This window comes from Hippopotamus amphibius, chromosome 11 (genome assembly GCF_030028045.1).
Source record: "Hippopotamus amphibius kiboko isolate mHipAmp2 chromosome 11, mHipAmp2.hap2, whole genome shotgun sequence".
Classification (NCBI taxonomy): domain Eukaryota; kingdom Metazoa; phylum Chordata; class Mammalia; order Artiodactyla; family Hippopotamidae; genus Hippopotamus; species Hippopotamus amphibius.
Genome location: NC_080196.1, coordinates 38,844,456 through 38,865,697, shown reverse-complemented (window position 1 = coordinate 38,865,697; position 21,242 = coordinate 38,844,456). Strand labels below are relative to the sequence as shown.

The following is a 21,242-nucleotide window of genomic DNA, read 5'->3' as shown; positions in this document are numbered from 1 at the left end:
TAAACTCTTGATAAAGAGACTGGCTGTTGCATCCCAGCCAACAACATGAGAGAACTTTAGCCAATAAATTTACTTCTTTATGATTGAAAATCAAACAGTTTAACCTTGGAAGCATTCCTGTCATGGGGGACTTCATATTGTGATTCGTTATCTGAACAGCCAAGTGCCTCTGTGGGCTCAGTTAACCAGCCTCCCACTACATATGTATAATTATTTTTAGTGCATACACACACACTGCTGTAAAAGCTTATTTGGCCTTATGCCCCCCGCCGTTCTGAATTCTCTGTTTCATTACCAGTATTCACTCACAGTTTCAGAAAGCCATTCCCAAATAGCAGAACCACAACTCAGAATTTTAAATAAACCACATCTCTTGTTAGTTCAATGGACAGGGGAATTAGTTACATGTTATGCATTTCCTACATCTGTACACCCTTTCAAACTTATTAAAAATGTATACATATATAAGCAAGAAAACAGGGCATTTAACTCAGATTGTTAATTTTTCTGTTACTTTAGCAAGGGATAAAGAAAGAATACGGGAGACAGTCTTGAAGATTTTTACCTTGAATGTGGACCAAAATTCACTTGAAAAAAAATATATCAGGCACTGCTTCTTTGTTTCTAGAGAAAGTTGAACAGCTCTTCTCCAAAGATGTTATTACATTACAGCTTGAATTATGTGTTCAAATATGCAGGGTGGCTTTTAAAAGAAAGTTGGGTTGATGGAGGAGGTTTGTGTAATACTGATCTGAGCTAGAGGTGTTAGCTGCAGCAGAGTTTGTTTTCCAGCTTGGCATTAACTGATAGTTCCTGTAACTGACAAGGATTCAGATTTACTTTTCCTTTGGCTTCCTGTTGATAAATCCATTTCTAAAAGATTAAAATCACATTTTAAGGTCTTGGTCATCGTCCTTCCTGGAACAGCCATTGCAGTAATTGATGCAATTTAAAGTGGCTCCTTATTGGGATTGGAGGAAGTATAGATTAAGAGAGTGACATGTGCAAGTCTGTGACTAATCATTAAAGTGGACTTACAGATAAGTGTTGACTTAACTACAAACCTGCAGAAGCTTGCGCTTTGACCTTACTGTTGATTACCTGCTATAACTATTTGGTCATGCATTTTCCCTTCACACCTAAGCAGTATCAGCATTTCTGGGAAGGAATTCAGCAGGCACTCTAGCCAGTCATCTCCAAGTATGGCTACTCTGGGATATAGTTTTTACTGCCTTTTTAACATAGTTTCAGACTTACAGAAAATTTACAAGAAGATAATTCTCAGGAACTCCCCCACCCAGATTCCCCAAATATTAATGTTTTACCGCATTGGCTTTCTCTGTTCTCCTCTCAACTCTCCTCTGTGTGTGTGTGTGTTTGTGTGTGTGTTATATCCACATCCCTAACCATTTCAGTAATTGCCTTTGGAATACTAAAACTTCAGTTTGTAATTCTTAAAATCTAGGTATTGTCTCATATAGCCACAGTACAATTTTCAAAATTGGGAAGTTAACCTTGACAAAATATATAGTTGATTTTTTTTTTTTTTAAGTATGGTTGTTCGTAGTGTGGACATCTTGATAAATAATAATTCTTTAGGTGAAGAGTGTTGAGCAGAGTTGGTTGAATTGAGGTTAAAATACTAGATTCTTGTTCCTCTCATGTTTCAAATATGGACTGAAGATAAATCTTCACAATAATTTTATGTAGAGTTTCTTACCTCTGATTTTCCAGCAGCTCATTTTACCAGTGGGGTTATTTCTCTTTCCTTCATCAGTCGTGTTCTTAAGGCAGCTTTCTTCAAGCCCCTGCACACTTGGTAGTACTACATCAACACTGATAAAACCCTGAGTAATGAACACCTAACGTACTCATTTGGGGTCAATGGGAGGGGCCAGGACAAGGCTTTCTCCAGGCACTCTTTATCATCATATTAAGTTCTAACTTCAGCTTCATTTAGCCTCACATCGAAAAGAGTTAAAATGAGGCACAGATGTATTTATTTGTAAGTTTAAGGATTTACCCTGGGAGTAATGAGTCAAAAGACTAAATCTTGGGGGGAAGAAACTAAGTGATAGGTAGAGAGAGGAACTGAATTAAGCTGATGCTAAATTAGGAACAAAAATAGTTTAAAAACAAATCAGCTATTTAATTTTAGCATCTGCTTAGTTATGCATTCAAGTTGATTTTTTTAAAATAGCAAAATATAAACATTCAAACATTTTTCCCCCTTACATAAAACCTGGAGCACAGCCCACAGGATGACAGTCTCTCATTGCAAGATTACTGCCATTAGGAACTTGTCCTCTGTTACAGAGATATTCTTTTTCATAATATTATTTTGTTGTTGAGTACTAGCAGAGTACTAAATGTAGCCGATTCTGCCCCTGCCCCTAGAAGCTTGCATTATAAGTCAGGCAGAGAAAACAGTTGTAAGCTTCATAGGGGTGAGATGATTTGTGTGGGCATATTTTACTTTCTGTCTACAAGTTTTTAACAAAAAGTCAGAAAAATTGAATTAATGTCTCATTCTTCTTTGCCCATGTCCTCACCCTACCACCGTACTTGTGTTTTTCCATAAAGGACACCTATTTTTCAGTCTTCCTGGCCAAAGACCCAGGGTCAAATCAGATTAACCCTTGGGCAAGTCATTGGCTTTGGAGACCAAGATATGAGGGTACAACATTGTTTGAAGACTTCTGGCCTATCCCTTCCTTCCTGGCTTCTTCAAATATGTCACCAGTAGGGAAAAAGTGACTGTAGTCACATGTACTGCCCAGCTGCTCAAAACAGCTGTATAATTTTGTAAGGCATAATTTGAAAAATCTAGGTTTCACGTAACTACAGAGTAAGTAAACTTATTCTGTATTCTTTAGGCAGTGTTACTTCTAAATGAATGAGTGTTCTAAGAAACTAAATGAAAATAATATTGCCTGCCTTAGACCCAGTTATATGAAAAATAAATCTGGTATGTAGATACTTCATGGATTCTCTCAAATTTCCCTTTCTTTCTTTGGGTAAATGAAAATAAACGGTGGCTGATCTTACTAGTTTTCTGGAAATATTGGAAAAGATAGTAGAACAGAAGTTCAAGACCAGTCTTAGCACTGAAAGAGTCCCTTGCAGTCATAGAGCATGGTTTGTGGTCATAGAACAGGAAGGCATGTGGTTTTTGAGAAGTACATAGTTCTCTTGGGTTTCTTAATCTTGCTGTCTTTGTCTCGCCTCAATAGTACCTTATCCTGTACTCTGCTGATGCTATAAATGTAATATTTTTAAAAAATCAATGCATTGTAATGTTGTTGAACTCTAAAATACCCAAGCAGATTATAAAAAGGAAAGATTATCTATTGAGGGTAATTTGTCAGTTACAGTGAGTAACTGAAAAATCTGTGGGGAAAGTAATATGGTTTCGTTGGGCAGGCAGGACAGGTCTTGCTAATGGAGAAGCTAAAACAAAGAAGTGGCGCCAGGCCAGTACCAGCTACAAAGGATGACTGCTGTATTGCTAGGTCTGACAGGTTCTGCCGACCAGCCACCCCTCTGTAGAATTTGGCTTCTGGTGATACCTTTTAAGTAAATAGTGCAGTAGAAATGGCACTTAACAAACAGGGTTGGGGGCCACAATTTTTCAGATGAACCCAGGAGTGGCTTATGGTGTAATCACCCTCATCTGTGCCTTTTTAAAGAGACCTTTTCCCTTGCTATTGGGGGAAAAGTTTTTTGGGGTTTTTGGGGTTTTTTTGTTTTTTTGGTTTTTTTTGGTATCATCTTACAAATAATAAAGAAACTTCTGTGGACAGATTTTAAAAAATAACGTAAGAGAAAAAAAATAAGCTGATTTCATATAAATAAAATACTGTGACTACAATCCAGAGATATTCAGAAAGTTAACAGGGATAGGAAGAAAATGGCATGAGGAGTCAGTCTTATAAATCGTATTTTAAGACCAGAGGACAAATAGGATTATTCAGCAGAGATGTATTTTAGAGAAATTGCACCACCATGCTTGGATACGAAGATCATAAGTGGAACTGAGAGAGGTGCTGCTTTTCATCCCCACACAATTTTTCCAGGATCTGCCCCCCAACCTTATCCCAGAAGCAGTGGGGTCTTTGTAACGTAAGAAGTAGCAGAAATTCATCTTCACAGTAAGGTACCCTCATGGAAGAGCAGAAGTAGAGTCTTGAAGTGTCACAACAATTGGAGACAGGATAGCATAGTGGTTAAGAGCAAGGACTCCAGGCCAGGGTGTCTGGGTTCACAGTCCAAATCTTCTACTTACTAGTTGTGTGATTTTCAGAAATTCACTTAACCCGTGTCTCAGTTTCCTCATCTTAAAATAGTACCTACCTCATACGTAGCCTTGTTATAAAAGCAAAATGAGTTAATATTTGCAAAAGCATTTAAAAAGTGCTGGTACAGAATAAGTGCTTTGTGTTACTGGTTATTGTAATTATTATTTTTTTAAATTTCTTTATTGGCTGTGTTGGGTCTTTGCTGCTGCACACGGGCTTTCTCTAGTTGCAACGAGTGGGGGCTACTCTTCATTGTGGTACACGGGCTTCTCATTGCCGTGGCTTCTCTTGTTGCAGAGCACCGGCTCTAGGCACGTGGGCTTCAGTAGTTGCAGCACATGGGCTCAATAGTTGTAGCTCGTGGGCTCTAGAGCGCAGGCTCAACAGTTGTGGTGCATGGGCTTAGTTGCTCCGCGGCATGTGGAATCTTCCTGGAGCAGGGATCGAACCCGGGTCCGCTACATTGGCAGGTAGATTCTTAACCACTGCGCCACCTAGGAAGTCCCTGGTTATTGTAATTATTACTGAAGCATAACTTAAGGAATCTCTTTTGACATATCTACTAAATGTGATAAGTGACCTTAAAAATAAACTTGGACAAAAGGTGACATACCATTTGGTTTCATCTGTATGTCCATTTGTGACCATATAAATGACATTCTGGAAATGACAAAATTATAGAAATTAAAGACAGGTTAGTATTTGCCAGGGAGCAAGGGGGGAAAGTGGGAAGTAGGCATGGCTGTTAAAGGACAACATGAGGGATCCTTGTGGTGCTGGAAGTGTTCTGTAGCTTCACTGTATCAACATTAATATCCTAGTTGTGACTAGACTTTTGCAAGATGTTGCTGTTGGGAAAGACTGAGTGAACAGTACATGGGATTTCTCTGTATTATTTCTTTTTGAACCTACAATTATCTCAGAATAAATCATTTAATAATAAGAGGAAAATGGGCTTGAAAGATTCCTGATAGAGAAAAATTGGCAGTTAAAGCCATGTATGTGTCTGATCAGACTGACAGACCAATATTAAAGTTAATAAACATAATGGAAGGAAAATTAAGCTGGCCATTGACATTTTCGTGAGATGTTTGTGAACAGCCGCGCCCTCCACCCCAAACTGAACCAGTTGGATTTCAAAGAGAGGAGAAAGATATACAACAGCTTTATTTCCCTGAAAACCCATCAATCAACTCCCCAGGCTGTGAAAGGGTCTACTAATTGATATGAGTTTTGGTAAAGAGAAGAGGTAGAAGGTAGATGAGCAGCATCTTTTATACAAATGGTATTTTGAGAAGCAGGGCTAACAGAAAAGAATGTGGGGATGACAAATGTGAGCTAAAAATCACCTGTCTCTCTCTCCGTCTCTCCTCCCACCCCCCCACCCCCCAACGAGCTCTTAAGTTCAAGAGGTACCTTTTGACCTTTCCCTCTTCTGCTTCTTAATCAACCCCCTCAACAAAATTTATCACTTCCACATTTTAGGTTCATAGTCTGTTCAGACATTAATATGCTGTAGGTTTATTTGTTTATGTCTTTGCTGGAATGTGGCCTCCTTGAAGGGAGAGATCATTACCATATGTAGTTCTGATTTTCCAGTTTAAAGCCCAGTTCCTGACACACAGTAGGCACTTGATAGATAATTAATAAAATTATTTACTAATTAATATTAAATAATTAGACAACAGTTGGGCCCTGAACAGAGTGGTCATTAATCTGGAGGCCTACATAAATTAGATCAGATATGAGAGTATTATTTTACTTACTGAGATTGTGATTATTATATTATGGAAAGTGAACCTTCCTGGGCTTTTGCTTTATGTTTTTTATTCTGGTGAAAATTTTCCTAGATGTAGAGAGTTGAGTGGTCAACAATGAAGAGATGTCTTATAGGAACAATTAGCAACAATATAGAGTCCATCAGGAGGGGAACGGCAATCAGAAAAAGGTCAGGAAGCTATTGGAAAGGAGATAATTGGAGAAGTGACTTGTGGCCTTATGAGGCCAACTTCAGTCACAGGCAGTGCCATCAGACTTTAAGAAATCATGGGCTTGGGCTTCCCTGGTGGCGCAGAGGTTAAAAGTGCACCTGTCAATGTAGGGGGTATGGGTTTGAGGCCTGGTCCAGAAAGATCCCACATGCCTCGGAGCAGCTAAGCCCGTGCGCCACAGCTACTGAGCCCCCATGCTACAACTACTGAAGCCTGCATGCATAGAACCCATGCTCCACAACAAGAGAAGCCACCACAATGAGAAGCCCTCCCACCACAACAAAGAGCAGCCCCCTCTTGCTGCAACTAGAGAAAGCCCGCACATAGCAACGAAGACCCAATGCAGCCATAAATAAATAAATAAACAGGTAGGTAGGTAGATAGAAAAAAAGAAGGAAATCAGTCAATCAATCAATCAATCAATCATGGGCTAAAACACTGACATCTAGCTCATCTCCTAACATTCACCTCAGCATCCATTCATTGTCAGGGCACAGATGAACTGTATCCTGATGTCCTGTGTGGCAGGTGTGCAGTGGAGGAAGTTAGAGGAAGAACATTCCTCCCCCTGCTACCAAGGTGCAATGGGAACTGGGCTGATTACTCAGTGCTTGCCCTTCTTCACCTGCACTTACTTGTGCCAGCCCTCCAACCATGTGAGTTTGTCAGGGGCTTGCTGGAAGTTTTAATTGCTGTTCTTGAGTATGAAACAGAGGAGGTGTACAGTTAAAAAATCTCCTTCCTTACAAGTAAATATGCCATTAAAAATAGATAAAAAGAGAGAAAGAATCAGCCAGTCCAGGATGGTGTTATATTCCATAGGAAAACTAACCATGTCCAGAAGTCCATTTATTTGAATGAATGAACAAATGAATGATTTGAGAGGCATACTGTTCTAGATTAAAAAGAGACTTAGACATAAGATCCAGATGTAGCACATGCAACTTGATTGGACATACCTTTGAAACAATGAAGATAAACACTGAAAACAATGGAGATAATTTGGATATGGACTGAATGTTAGATGACATTGGAGCATTATTCTCAGTTTTCTTAGGTATGATATTTTGGTCTTGTAAGGAAATGCCCTTATTATGAAATGTGTATATATGAAGTATTTTGATGTTTGCAACTTACTTTCAGATGGTTTGGTGTTGGGGTGAGTATTAATATGGAGGGGAGAGATAAAGCAGTGTGACAGATTGTTAACACTTGTTGAATCCGAATGAATTTTCAGGTATTTATTGTACTAACTTACACAGGTATTTATTGTGGTATTCTTTTTTTTTTATATATACATATTAATTAATTTATTTATTTGGCTGCGTTGGGTCTTCTGTTGCTGCACACAGGCTTTCTCTAGTTGCAGCAAGCAGGGGCTGCTCTTCATTGTGGTGCACAGGCTCCTCATTGCTGTGGCTTCTCTTGTTGCAGCACACGGGCTCAATAGTTGTGGCTCACAGGCTTAGTTGCTCCGTGGCATGTGGGATCTTCCTGGAGCAGGGATCGAACCCGTGAACCCTGCATTGGCAGGCGGATTCTTAACCACTGTGCCAACAGGATAGCCCCTATTGTACTATTCTTTGAACTTTTCTATATTTTTAAAATTTTTCAAAATAAAAAGTTGGGTGAAGGCTGAATACTTTCCTCTTGGGGTTGGGAACAAGGCAAAAATGTCCTCTCTCAGCATCATACAGGAAAGCCTAGCCATTATGATAGGCAAGAAAAAGAAATAAACTGCAGACAGATTAGAAAGAAAGAAAAATTGAGGGAAACAGCTTCCTTTAGAACTGTTGGACTCTGATGCCATGATTTCATTTAAGATTATTTAATAGAGAGCTGTTCTCCCCACAGTCCATTAGCTTCTCCTACTGTATCCTTTGATGAATTCATAATTGCTTTTTTTGTGTGTCAGTGTGTACCACCAAAATCAGCTTTCAGCTTCTTGTCCAGCAGGAATCAGAGGGGAAGATGGGCTATGAGGAAGTGAGAAATCTGATCCCAGTCTTTAAAACATGTCTTTGGGATATATGGGTACTCATTTCATGAAGGATACAAATTATGGCTCGTGACTTTGGCATGTTCTGCTACTCTTTAAGCTGTCTTCCAATTAAAAAAAAGTCCCTACAGAAGCAGCTTTGCATTGCTGTCATGAAGATCAGAGTCATACAGTTAGATGATTACAGTTACCCTCAAGATTTCTGATGCCTTATGTCTTTTGAGCATACTGAGAAGGACAGAGACCCCCCAAATTCAGGTGTGCTCCCAAGATAATTGATTCTACTGATTGGCCAACCCAGGTCTCCTGATCTTGTGTTCCCAGCAGGGAGGAAGAGTCAGAGTCTGCTTTCAGTCTTGAGGTTTTGGTAGAGGAGACCACCCTGAAGATAAGGAGCAAGCCAGAGGGAAATAACCTTGAGGAATGGGGATGGAGATGGAAGGAAGAGAGAGGGATTCATGCTTCACAACGGTACTGCCTGGCAGTTTGAGAACATCTGACCTTTAAAATGGTTATGATCTAAGATGTGGCATCCTAGGAGTATTTCAAGCTAGATAGATATGTATTACATATCAAATGAAAATGAAGGCATTCTCCACAAAATTTTAAAAATTGGCCTCTTCCAGAGTTGAACTTCTTTCTCTGTGTAAAAGCTTTTTAACAGGTGTCATGTTCCAAAATAGTTCTAGGACCGTTAGGAGGATAAGAAAGGAGGGGGAAATTTCAGTCAAATAAAGTGGAAACAAAATTTTAATGGATAATGAGGGAGTTTTCTCTCCTGAAGTCTTCTATGGCATATAGAGTAAGAAACCAGGAGAGGATGAATCTAATCCCTGCACACACTGAAAGGAAGCATGAGGTTTACAGAGAAAGTACCTACAGATTTCTTTAAAGTGTCTTTTTTCAGGTTATCCAGTGAGAGAGTGGTGTTTTTCATGGACAGAGGTTTCAGCAGCTTAAGCTTCTTTTAAATGGTCAAAGCAGAGTCGGCAGTGATGTGTGAGGGTTCATTAATTATTGCTCTTACTGATGTTTGCACAGGCTGTTGGGATCATAAATGTCAATCTGTCAAGAGACTGTGATAGGTTCTAAAAAAACTGATTGAGTACCTCAAAAGCTGTCATAACGCCTGAGATTAAACAGACTCATCTTTCTTTCTTAGAAGTGAGGGAAGGTGTGGGTGAAGCGAATAGAAGAAGCCTCCTTATCTTTATTGCCACTTTGCTTTTCCCACTCTCCTGTTCTAAACTGTGAGTACTGGTTTGTGCAGAGGGTCAGGAGCCTGCCTAAGGCAGCAGAAGGCCATGGTCATGGTGAGCAGTTTTGGTTGTGTGCGGGCTGCCAGCTGCACAGCGACAGGAGGTTCAGAGAGGTTGGGATTCGCCTCTGACAGGCCTGACACAGTTTATTTGGGAATTTTCAGGAGAGAACATGAGTAATAAAGACAAGAACAGTGACAGTAAGGAACAAATGTGAATTTCTGTCACAGACAAAACAGAATTTTAAAAGAAGTAGGTCTGTTTGTTGTCTCCAGTCAAGTTTTCCAGTTAAACTGTATTCCTAAATTGAAAGTCTTACCACTACTTTTCTGCTGTTGGCTAGGAACATACAATTAGAAGACTTTCTCTCTTCAGAGGGTTATGTTTTAAAAATCACTGTACTTGTTTCTCTGCCACAAATAAAGCAATGGTTACCTTTAAATCTAGGAAACAGAGAGGTAAAATACTTTTTCTTAAGATTTTCCTTTCTTATTTAATCACATTATGATTCTTGATCAGACTTTCCTTTGACTAGAAGATGTGATGTGGTATCTTCCTCAGGCTCTTAAACATAGGCAGAGGAAGAGAGGGGGTCTGGTGAATATTAAGAACTGTGAGCCTGGCCTGGGCATGTGGGCAGCTCTTGTGTGGGTACATACAGACTAGATTATGTTCTCAGGAAGACGCATACTGTTAAAACGTGCTTTGTTGGCCCTTTGTGAGGGACTGTAATTAGAAGTCCCTCCTGACTCCTGGGCTGGGAGCAGTTTCCAGCTTGCCGCTGCACTCCTCCTGCTGCTAATGAGCATGCTCCTTGCAAGGAAGCATGTCTCCTGACAGTTACAGCTGCATGGGAGTTACTTCTGTTCACCTTTCTCTCTGCATGTAACCCTTACTGCCCAAGTTCAGATTATCAATGTTTTCCATCCTTGTTGAGGAGTTGAAAATGCTTCAGGGTAACAAGAACTGTTAACTATTTGTGAGCAAAAAGTAAACAAAATTTAATGTATTCAAATATAGACAGTAGATGAGAGTTCCTTTAGTGTTGGATCTTTTCTTTCTGCCTTTTTAAATTGGCATTAAATTTGTAATTGAATAGTTGAATTATTTAGTTCATTATTATGTAATTAGAATCCCTGTCCTGGACATCTGTTTCTCTTATTTAGGCAACTCCCCCCATGGCACAGGTTTCATTAACTAATTAGCAGAGGAGATGCAAATTTCTCATGCAGACATAGTGATGATCCTGTAGACCGCCATTTATTCATCAGCTTCTAATTAGAACACTAAGTTGACTTGTGAGGAAATGCCAAGGACTGGTTTGCTTCGCCAAGAAGTTAGCACAGTCACCTTCCTCGATGGCAGCATGTGGAGGGTGGTAAACCGTGTGGGGAGTTTCTTCCCTGTCCTGCTTGTGGTAGGGAACATGAGAGGGCACAAGGATTCCTTTCCACTTAATAGACCACTGGCCGAGTGAAGGATAAGGGGACGTATTCTAGAACTTCTAAAGTTACGAATCTCTTCATGTCTAGGAACAGTTCTTTGATTCTGAAAAATAATACATTCTGGTAAACATTTCATCTGTCTTGGTTTAGACTCATTGAGGACTGCTTCTCGTGACTCAGACTTTCTATACATGGATGCCTTTAGTCTTGGACTTGCCCAGTTGCTGAGACAGTGACTCTCAGAGGACTGACTAGGGCTGAGTGGTGTTCCTTTAGATGGCCAGCACAGTGCCGCCAGAAGCTTTTGGCAGCATCAGAGACCTCCCTAAGGACCCACTGTTTCAGGAACATCCCATGCCTCCTGCCTTCCAGAACAAATAATGCAGTTGTCTTTATACATAGTGTGGATTGGATCAAGGAAAATTTCAGGATGAGACCATGCAGACATATTCCCTAGTTTTGTTATTATTGAGTGCTCATTGGTCACACAAGGTGGAGAATTAGAAGAAAAGAGATCAGGCCTGGACAGGCCTCCTAATTTTGGGGGGTTGCATCAACTGGGTTGTTTGGTGATGACCAGTGATGATTGTAATTATATGAATGTGAATTCTGTTTCTCAGTCTTAGGAATCATATGTTAAAAAATATTGTCTTCATATATCACTCTCTTGCTTATTTGAAAATAGTTAGCCATGGATAGCATTGACATACTGAAAGTAAATTGTCTTGTAGCAGAAGCTTGCTTTAGAAATGGAAATGGGTCCTGTGTAGGCAGACAGCGCATTTGACGGTTTGGAGCAGACTCACTTGGGAAACAGCTTTGAATGTGAACATTGCATTTCTAGACACAAGCTCAGTTCTCTCAGATTGCAGTGCAAATGAAAGGAGGGTCCGAGTGGTCCTCCCTCTTTTATATTAAAGGTGTGCTGGCATCATGTCAAGACGCTCTGGATTTTAACAACTTGATAATGCAAAGGCTTCAGCTGCCTTCTTGTGTGGAACCTAACCTCTCTTCTATCCCCATCTCACCCTGGGGTTGGGGGATAATTTCTGGTATGGATGCTCCAGATTTAGGACCTTGCCTCATAACAAACACCATTTTTTTGTTTCGGTTTTTATTCTAGAATTTTCTCTTCTTGTTACCCAATTGGGAAAAAAAATCTAAATAGGATTATTAATACAAATAGTGCCCTTGCTGGTTTGTAAAAAAAGGACCCCCTGGAGAGCAGTGTGGCCCATACCAGGTGAATTCCTTTTGGCTGGCTGCCTTGTAATGATGTACATGTAGATTGTTGCTTGTTGCTCTTGTAGGGGAAGGGGAGGGGGCCTGGGTATCTGGCTGCCTCAGTCATCACACCGACTAGGTTTGGACAGCTTTGCTCAGAAGAGCTGGGAAATAAGCTGAGTTTGCTTTCAATTGTTTTCATCAAAGGCCTTGTTTAGTTGGTTTGTATTGGGGGAAAATGTCATGTAGGACTGCAAGAACTAAATGAGATGAAAAATGAAGTTTACAGTTGCTGAGAATGGTGCATGACTTCTGAAAGTCTGTGCACAGTGCAGTGGGCCAAAGGGCTGTGAGCAAACTGTTACCGTCGCTCGCTGTCTGTCGGGGCCAGTGAGTGCTTGGGCAAAGTGCAACATCTCCATATAGAAGGATGCTGGGAAAGGGGATGCAGACAGCCTTCGTTGAAACACAGTTGGACTTCCCTGGTGGTCCAGTGGTTGAGACTCTGCGCTTCCACTTCAAGGGGTGCGGTTTGATTCCTGGTCGGGGAACTAAGATCCTGTATGCCGTGGCGCGGCCAATAAAAAGAAAAAAGAAGAAAAGAAATACAACCAACAGTGTACTGCTTCTCACTAGAGCCACAGTAAATAGAAAATTAGGACTGCCTAGGAGAAGATTTATTCATGTAAGAAATACTGAATTGTAGGCATAGAGGGCACATTAGTGAACAAAGCAAGTGAAACTTCTTGCCTTCTGGGAGTTTACATTGTGCTGGAGGATATGTCAAAAGAAGCTGGGACAAAGTGAAAGAGTAGCATTGACATATATACACTACCACATGTAAAATAGATGGCTAATGGGAAGCTGCTGCATAACACAGGGAGATCAACTTGATGATTGGTGATGACCTAGAGGGGTGGGTTAGGGAGAGTAGGAGGGAGGCTCAAGAGGGAGGAGATATGGGGATATATGTATAAATTAAGCTGAGTCACTTTGTTTTACAGTGGAAACTGGCACAATAGTGTAAAGCATTTAATAGTCCAGTAAAGATCTGGGGAAAAAAAAAAATAGATAAGTGCTGTGGAGGAATAAAAGGCAGGAAAAAGGAGGAAGGGAAGTGCTGCAGAACCGGGCAAGAATGGTCTAGATAGGGTTTTCAGGGAAGGAGACTGCATTGAAAATGTGGCTTAAAAGAGGGAATTCCCTGTGGATCTAGGTGAAGAGTGTTTCAGGCAAAGGGAACAGAATGTGCAAAGGCCCTGAGGTAGGAGACAATCAGGAGGCTAGTGTGGATGCAGCAGGGGATGAAGTGAGAGAGATGAGAGGAGAGCACATCTTTCAGGGCCTTTCTGAGGGTCATAGGAAGTACCTGAACTTTTCCTCCAAGAAGGGGAGCTATTAGAGGATTTTGAGAAGGAAAGTGAAGTGATTCTAACTTGATTTTTAACAGGGTTGCTTGGCTGCTTTGTGGAGAATAGGCTGTAGGGACAAGGGGAAGGGCAGGGAGACCAGTAAAAAGCTACTCTACTAGACTGGCTGAGATGGTGATGGCCTGGACCTGTGTGTGGTGGTGGTGGAGGGGTGAGAAGGGGTGGGATCTGGATCTGTTTTGAAGAAGATGGTTTAGGAGACTCAATTGCAGAGGTGGTTTAGCACAAATCTCTTTGGAACATTGTGAGAGGTGCATCATCAGTATGCAGTGGCAGTAATTCCAGGAGTATAGGGCCCCCCATGTGTTGGCTTTTTTTTTTTTTAAATGTAAGTTATTTATAGCCTGCTTGTGACATGAACTTTATTGCATTTTACTTTTTTAAGGTTACACAGAAAGTTGTTGCACACTGCATCTCCTTTCACCTGCTAATATGGCACCAGCCTTAGGGTTGTGGTGCCAAGTGCTGCCTCTGGATCCCCCTATGATGGAGGCCATGGGACAGTTTGCTTATAAACAAGCAAGGATACTTCTTTACTCTGTATAAAGTTGGAATAGTTTTCAATATTAGAACCTGATTCTTGTGCGTTTAGTTGTGCGTAGGAATAGAAATGTATTTTTACTAGGAAAGATTATGGATCACCCATGAAACACTGACTTTAGGTATAGAATTATGCTAAACATGGTGATATCAAGAAGTAGTAGACATAGTCCCTTCTCTGGCAAATTACAGTCTCCTTCAGGACAGAGATCCAAGAAGAGATAAATAACCAGTACAGAAAGTAAACAACTAGGACCCAAAGAAGGGGTGCAAAGAGAGGATCCCATTTCCAGCTTAAATGGTCTCCTCATAGAGATTGCTGTTTTTAAAAACACCATGGAGCTGATGTTTGTTGAGCCACCCCACCCTTCTCTCCTTTCTCTTCCTCCCAGCTAGCTTGGGCCTGGCTTGTTAGAGGTCAGCTCTGAAGGGGCATGCTTGTCACCATTTGTGCAGCATCAGCCAGGCCAGTCAGAGCTGGCTCTTGCTCACACAAGTCCGGTTCCTGGAAAGGGGCAGTAGCCTGGTCAGAAGAACACCTAGCAGTACATTAATCAGCTGTTCTTGCCAGGCCGAGCACTAACCCTGACCCCTACGTGTGTTGTTTTGCTCAGATTCACAGTCTGAGAATGAGGCCTCGCCGGTGAAACGGCCACGACTACTGGAGAATACTGCACGATCCGAGGAAGCCAGCCGATCTAAACAGAAGAGTCGACGTCGGTGCTTCCAGTGCCAAACCAAACTGGAGCTGGTGCAGCAGGAATTGGGATCGTGCCGCTGCGGTAAGCATCTCCCCCAGTGGAGGACACAGCACGGTGGAGGCTGTGTCCTTGGCTCCCTGGCATAGCTTTGGAACTTATTCCTGAGAGGCTGAACTCTTTCATTCTTCTCCTGAGTACCTCCCTGCAAGCTATAAGTTTGGAGCTTGGGAAATCAGGAACAGAGGATTCTTATTTCTAAACGCCCTTTATTTCCTCTCACACATACAAAAATGGCAAAAACCTCCCCAACAACTCTTACACATGTTTCATTAGAGTTGCATTGTCACTGCTTACTGCACTCAGCTTCTCGCCACTGCAGATACCATGGTTCCTTCTCATTGATGACTTATTTAGAAGTTAACCAAACCAGTGAAATTCTGGGATATGTACCATAAAATTCAGATATTAAGTTAATTTTGAATGAGCTTCTTACTATGTATAATGAATGGAAGATTTCTCCCCCATATCCCTTTTAAATTAAAGTTTGATTAGAAAATTATTTTCTTTGAGCCATAATTCATTGTCAGTTAACCCCTTGAAATAGCTTTAAAGTAACCTTTCCTTCTGTATTATCCAGTGTAATACCAACTCTTAAAATTTTTGCACAGGGATGTACTTTTTAAAAACTTTATGCCTACCCACGGAGGAACAGAACTTAGAACAATCCTTCCTCTCCCTTTGACCCCATACATCACATCACATAGAAGCAGAATTGTGTAGCTGCATTATTTAGGCTGACTTATGTACAGTTTTCCTGTCTGTTTTTATTTCCTGACTTTAGAGCATAGTATTGTAAAATTGCTCTTTAGGACAGAGCTGTCATCAGGCACACTGGCTCTAGCCTCTGAGAATCCTGTATCCTTTGTCCTTAGGAGTGAGCTTTTTTTTTTTTTTTTTTTTGGCGCACAGGCTTAGTTCCTCTGTGGCACGTGAGATCTTCCTGGAGCAGGGATTGAACTTATGTCCCCTGCATTGGCAGGCGGATTCCCAACCACTGCGCCACCTAGGAAGCCCAGGAGTGAGCTTTTTAGAAGCCTCCTTTTACCTCTGGGATGGCCATAGATACCCTGTAAGTACTGATACTGGTTGTCAGGACTAGGTGGTTCTCCCAGCAGTTAGAAAGTTGCAGGTACTCAAAGCCCTTCATCTTCTAAAGAGACAGCCATTGCTGCTCCTGTCCCTCAATTATCTGTCCTGTTGGAAATGAGAAGGACAGGAGGGAGTTCCAGCTTCTCATGGAAACTGAGTTGGAACTCTTTTCCTGTCATGAGTAGAAATCTGTTACACACTCTGGTGTGTGATACTTGGCAATATCAGAAATACATTTATATTCAACTGCAGAATATACCTGGCATGTGGAATCTGAGTATCACTGGACAAGTTTTTATTTTTTAGCCTGGCATTTTTTTATCCTATTAAATGCTTGTGTGAAAGTGTATGGAGAGAGGTAGGATAAGACGTGGGTGAAGAGGCTGTCAGCAGGATTTTCAAACCTCACTTGTGTTCCTGCAATGTGATGTGGTCTAGGTGAGCCCAGAACCTTCTTTTTAGGCTGTGTCTTAATCAAGACTGCCAGGTAATGTAAAATTCTTAATGAGCTAGTAAAGGAAAACTGTGGTTAGCCAAGGAAACTGTAGGGTCTGATGGCTAACCAACTTTGACTGTAGTGGTTTGTCTGATCTTTTTTGGCCTGCAAATTCTTGCTTGGGGCTTCAGCAGTTCAGTCTGTTAACAGTATTGTGCAGCTTCCCTGACCATTTGCCTGTTGCTTTTGTAACACAGGCCTTTGGTGATTCCTAAATTAGAATCATGGGATTTTCCTGTACCTTACATTCTGGTTTCCTTCTTGAAAGTAACTGAATCCTGGGTATTACACAGGATTTGCCCTAGTGGATCAAGCAGTTGATCCATCAAGTGTGCTGTCTTGCCTCTGGCAGTGGCTAATACCTCCTCTCCTTGTCAGGAAAGCAGTGAGAATTCACAGTTTAGTGTCGAGAGATCCAGAGGTGTTGTAACTGAGTCTCCCAGTTTACCCTTCAGCTTTGATGCAAACCACTTTAATTTCCTAAGGTCTTAAGTACCAAGCTGAAAATATCTAGAAATGCATGTTGGATGACTTCGTGTGCTCCTAAAGTGAAGCCAGCTTGACTGGCTCTGGTAGGTGCAGGTTACTCTGCTGTGCTCTTCACCTCTCAGGCAGGAGGCTGGGTTTCTAAATAAGTGCGTACTGGGTTTGCCATAGATATGCATTCTTTTTAAATGATCTAACACGTGGTCCCTTGGCTTGTGCCCAATTCTGAGGGTCTGCTTATAGAGAGATTTGATTTTTCTGCTGGAGAAGAAAGCCCTGAGCTTTCTGTAGTCCCTCCAGATGTAGCCTTCCTAGAGAGAGCTGAGAGTTCAGTTGGACCCACTGAGAGCATTATACTTATGTGCCCAGAAAAATGACTGAGTCACCTGCCACATTTTAAAAGATGAAGGACAGCAATGGGAACACACGCTTCTGGGACTGTCCCTGACCAATAGCTCTTGTGCTCTCCTGCCTGTCTGCTTGGATCTCTCTAGGAAAAGGTGAGTTGCATAGTTATTTCCTTGAGGCTGTATGGAGTGCTGGAGAGACATTTAACTGCCCTGAAAGGTTTTAGAGAAGGGGAAACACAGTAATTTACTACTGAAAGTGAAGACTCAGGAAGGCAGTTTGAACTCAAACAGAACACTTCTCCACTGCAGAAAATATTTTTTTGTATATATATTCTCAGTCTTTTTTTCCATTCCCCTTCCACTCTGTACAGGTGGACAAGAAACTCACAAGAAACTCACAACTGCTGACAAGAAATTCACATCTCATAAATAATGCTTAAGAGCCATTGCTATATAAATTGAATGTGTTATGAATTGTGATGGGCCTTTTTGTAGCATTCGATGCCTAGAGCAGGAAGAACAGAGGATGTCATTTTCATTAATTTCTAATGAGGTGCCAATTAAAGACAGGGAAGGCGCTCCAAAGGGAAGAGTGGCCAAGCTCCCCTGAATCCTCTGCCTGGGGCTGTCATCCAAACACTGCCAGCAACCTTCTCTAAAAATTCCACTAAATCACAATCTCATTGAGAGCACACAGACACGTTCAGCTCCCCTTTGATCTTCAAAAGAGCAATTTGTAAGGCGAGTTCTGAGCCTTCTCACATAGGGAACAGCTAGAGGTGATAGGAATTGTTAATTGCCAAGACACTCCATGGGCTTTCATAAGGAGGTGAATTTTGAAGATGAATTCTCCTCTGCCTGTGACTAGATAACCTTTAAATCAACAATACCAAAGTAACACCCTTTTCCTGTGAAGTCTTTCTGGGTGCCAATTAGAAAAGGCATGTGGTGAGACTGGGATGATATCCTGCATCCTAGTGTATCTTCAGCAGTTTAACTTCTCAAGATGGAAAACAATTGCATAAAAACCGATTTATTTGTTTCATTTTCTACTCAGTAGGCAGATTGATCAGCTTATTGTCATTACAGGAGTCTTTTCACTCCAGACGCCACCTGGAGGGTGTTCTTCTGAAATCTGGCCATCCTCATCCAACCTGGGCCACAGCACAGCCACGTGGATGCTGTGTTTTCTCAGCAGATCTTGTATGATGCATACCACATGGCTATTTAATCGCTATGCATTGCTTCCCAGAACCACAGAATTAATTTTTAAATACCAGTCTAAGAGCTTGCATAAGTTACTGCATATTTCCAATTGACAGTGACTTAAATTGTAAGTTGATATGCTCCCTTTTGGAACAACAGTTGCTTTCACTAACCTCTTGGGTAATCTGACTTCCTTTACTGCTTTCAAAATAAATTTTATATTCACTTTAGAAACTCAGAGTGTTGCTTTAGCTGGGACCTTTAGTTTATCAACTTTAAGTGCCTCACTGGTCATTTCTGCCTTTCCATTCAGGCTAAATTCAGCAAGCATTTATTTAGATATGGTTTTGCATAGAGCGTTTTGCTAGGTTTTGTGGGGAATATAGGAGCTAGAATTCAGAATGTAGGAGCTCATAGTTTAGGTCAGTGTTTTCAAACTTGAGTAGGCATCAGAATCACACAGAGGGCTGTTAAAACACAGTCTGCTGGGCCCACCCCCAGAGCTTCTGACTCAGTGGGCCTGTGCCTGTTAAACAGGTTCCCAGGTGATGCTGATGCTGCTGGTCTGAGGACCGTGCTTTGAGAACCACTGTTCCAGGCACGTCTCAATCCAGGAAGCCTTTAAAATATAGAAGGTCTGGGCCTCATGCTTAACAATTAAATCAGAAAAGGTTTCCAGGGATTGTTTTTTTTAACATTTTGGGAATTAAAAGTTTGTCCTGGGCTTCCTAGGTGGCGCAGTGGTTAAGAATCCGCCTGACAATGCAGAGGTCACGGGTTCGATCCCAGCTTCAGGAAGATCCCACATGCCACAGAGCAACTAAGCCCGTGTGCCAAAAAAATAATAAATAAATAAATAAATAAAAGTTTGTCCTGGACCATTTGAGAGTAAGTTACAAACATTGTGACCCTTTATCCCTATAAACTTCAATGAATGTTTCCTAAGAATTGTTCCTTTATAGAACCACAGCACAGTTATCAGCTTCAGGAAATTGATACTGATAAATACTTTTATCAAATCTGTTGTTCATATTCTAGCTTTGCTAGTTGATCCAATAATATACTTCATAAAAGCATCTTCTCCCCTAGTACAGAAGCCAGTCCATGATCAGGTGTTGCATTTAGTTGTCATGTCGCTTTAGACTCTTAAGCTGAAACATTTTCATTGCCTTTCTTTGTTTTCAATGATATTGACTTTTTTTTTAAAACTCTTTATTGGAATATATTTGCTTTACACTCTTGTACCTGTCTCTGAGGTACACCAAAGTCAATCAGCTGCATCTACACACATATCCCCATAGCCCCTCCCTCCCACGACTCCCCCCCACCCTCCCCGTCCTGGCCCTCCAAGGCATCTCCCATGAAGTTGATCTCCTTTTGTTATACAGCATCTTCCCACTAGCTATCTATTTTACAGCTGGTAGTGTAAATATGTCTGTGCTACTCTCTCACCTCGTCCCAACTTCGCCTTTGCCCCTCACCCCAGCCCCGTGTCCTCAAGTCCATTCTCTACTTCTGTATCTCCACTGTTGCCTGTCAGAATGGCCATCATCAAAAAATCTAGAGACAATAAATGTTGGAGAGGGTGTGGAAAAAAGGGAACTCTCCTGCACTGTTGGTGGGATTGTAAGCTGGTACAGCCACTATGGAAAACAGTTTGGAGGTTCCTTAAAAAACTACAAATAGAACTACCATATGACCCAGTAATCCCACTACTGTTCATATACCCAAAGAAAACCATGATCCAAAAAGAAACAAGTAGCATAATGTTCATTGCAGCACTATTTACAATAGCCAGGACATGGAAGCAACCTAGATGCCCATCAACAGATGAATGGATAAAGAAGATGTGGCACATATATACAATGGAATATTACTCAGCCATAAAAAGGAATGAAATTGAACTATATGTCATGAAGTGGATAGACCTAGAGTCTGTCATACAGAGTGAAGTAAGCCAGAAAGAGAAAAACAAATACTGTATGCTAACACATATATATGGAATCTGAGGAAATGGTACTGATGAACCCAGTGATATTGACATTTTTGAAGCCTACATTTCTCCACCCTCCTCTGCTTACCCTTCCCAACCCCCCCACTTTTAAAATATATATTGATTAATTATTTATTTGGGCTGCATTGGGTCTTTTGTTGCTGCACGTGGGCTTTCTCTAGTTGCGGAGAGCAGGGGCTACTCTTGGTTGCAGTGTGAGGGCTTCTCATTGCAGTGGAGTCTCGTTGTGGAGCACAGGCTCTAGTTGCATGGGCTTCAGTAGTTGTGGCACACGCGCTTAGTTGCTCTGTGGCATGTGGGATCTTCCCGGACCAGGGGTGGAACCTGTATCTCCTATACTGGCAGGTAGATTCTTAACTACTGCGCCACCAGGGAAGTCCCCACACTCCTACCCCCGCCCCACACTTTTTTTTTTTTAAATAGAGCACTCCTCCTTTGGAGGTTGTCTGATGTTTCTTCATGATTAGATTCAGATTATGTATTCCCAGCCGGAATGCTACGTGGGTGATTTTGTGTCCCCCTCAGGGTTCTACATTGGGAGGCACGGATGTTTACCCACCTCTCATTGACATTAATTTTGTTTTATTCACCCAGTCTAGGTGTTGTCTGATGTCTCTAAAAATAGTATTTTTGCCTTTGCAATGAGTAAGCAAT

General features: G+C 41.4%; 1 protein-coding gene across 1 annotated transcript in view; it reads left to right on the top strand.

The window, feature by feature from the left end:
- Nucleotides 1–21,242, top strand: part of ZFAND3 (zinc finger AN1-type containing 3) — a 342,068-nt gene that overhangs the window by 292,193 nt on the left and 28,633 nt on the right. Inside the window, exon 5 of the mRNA XM_057698349.1 lies at nucleotides 14,801–14,968. Within this exon, the coding sequence (XP_057554332.1) occupies nucleotides 14,801–14,968 (168 nt within the window). The remainder of the gene's footprint in view (nucleotides 1–14,800; nucleotides 14,969–21,242) is intronic.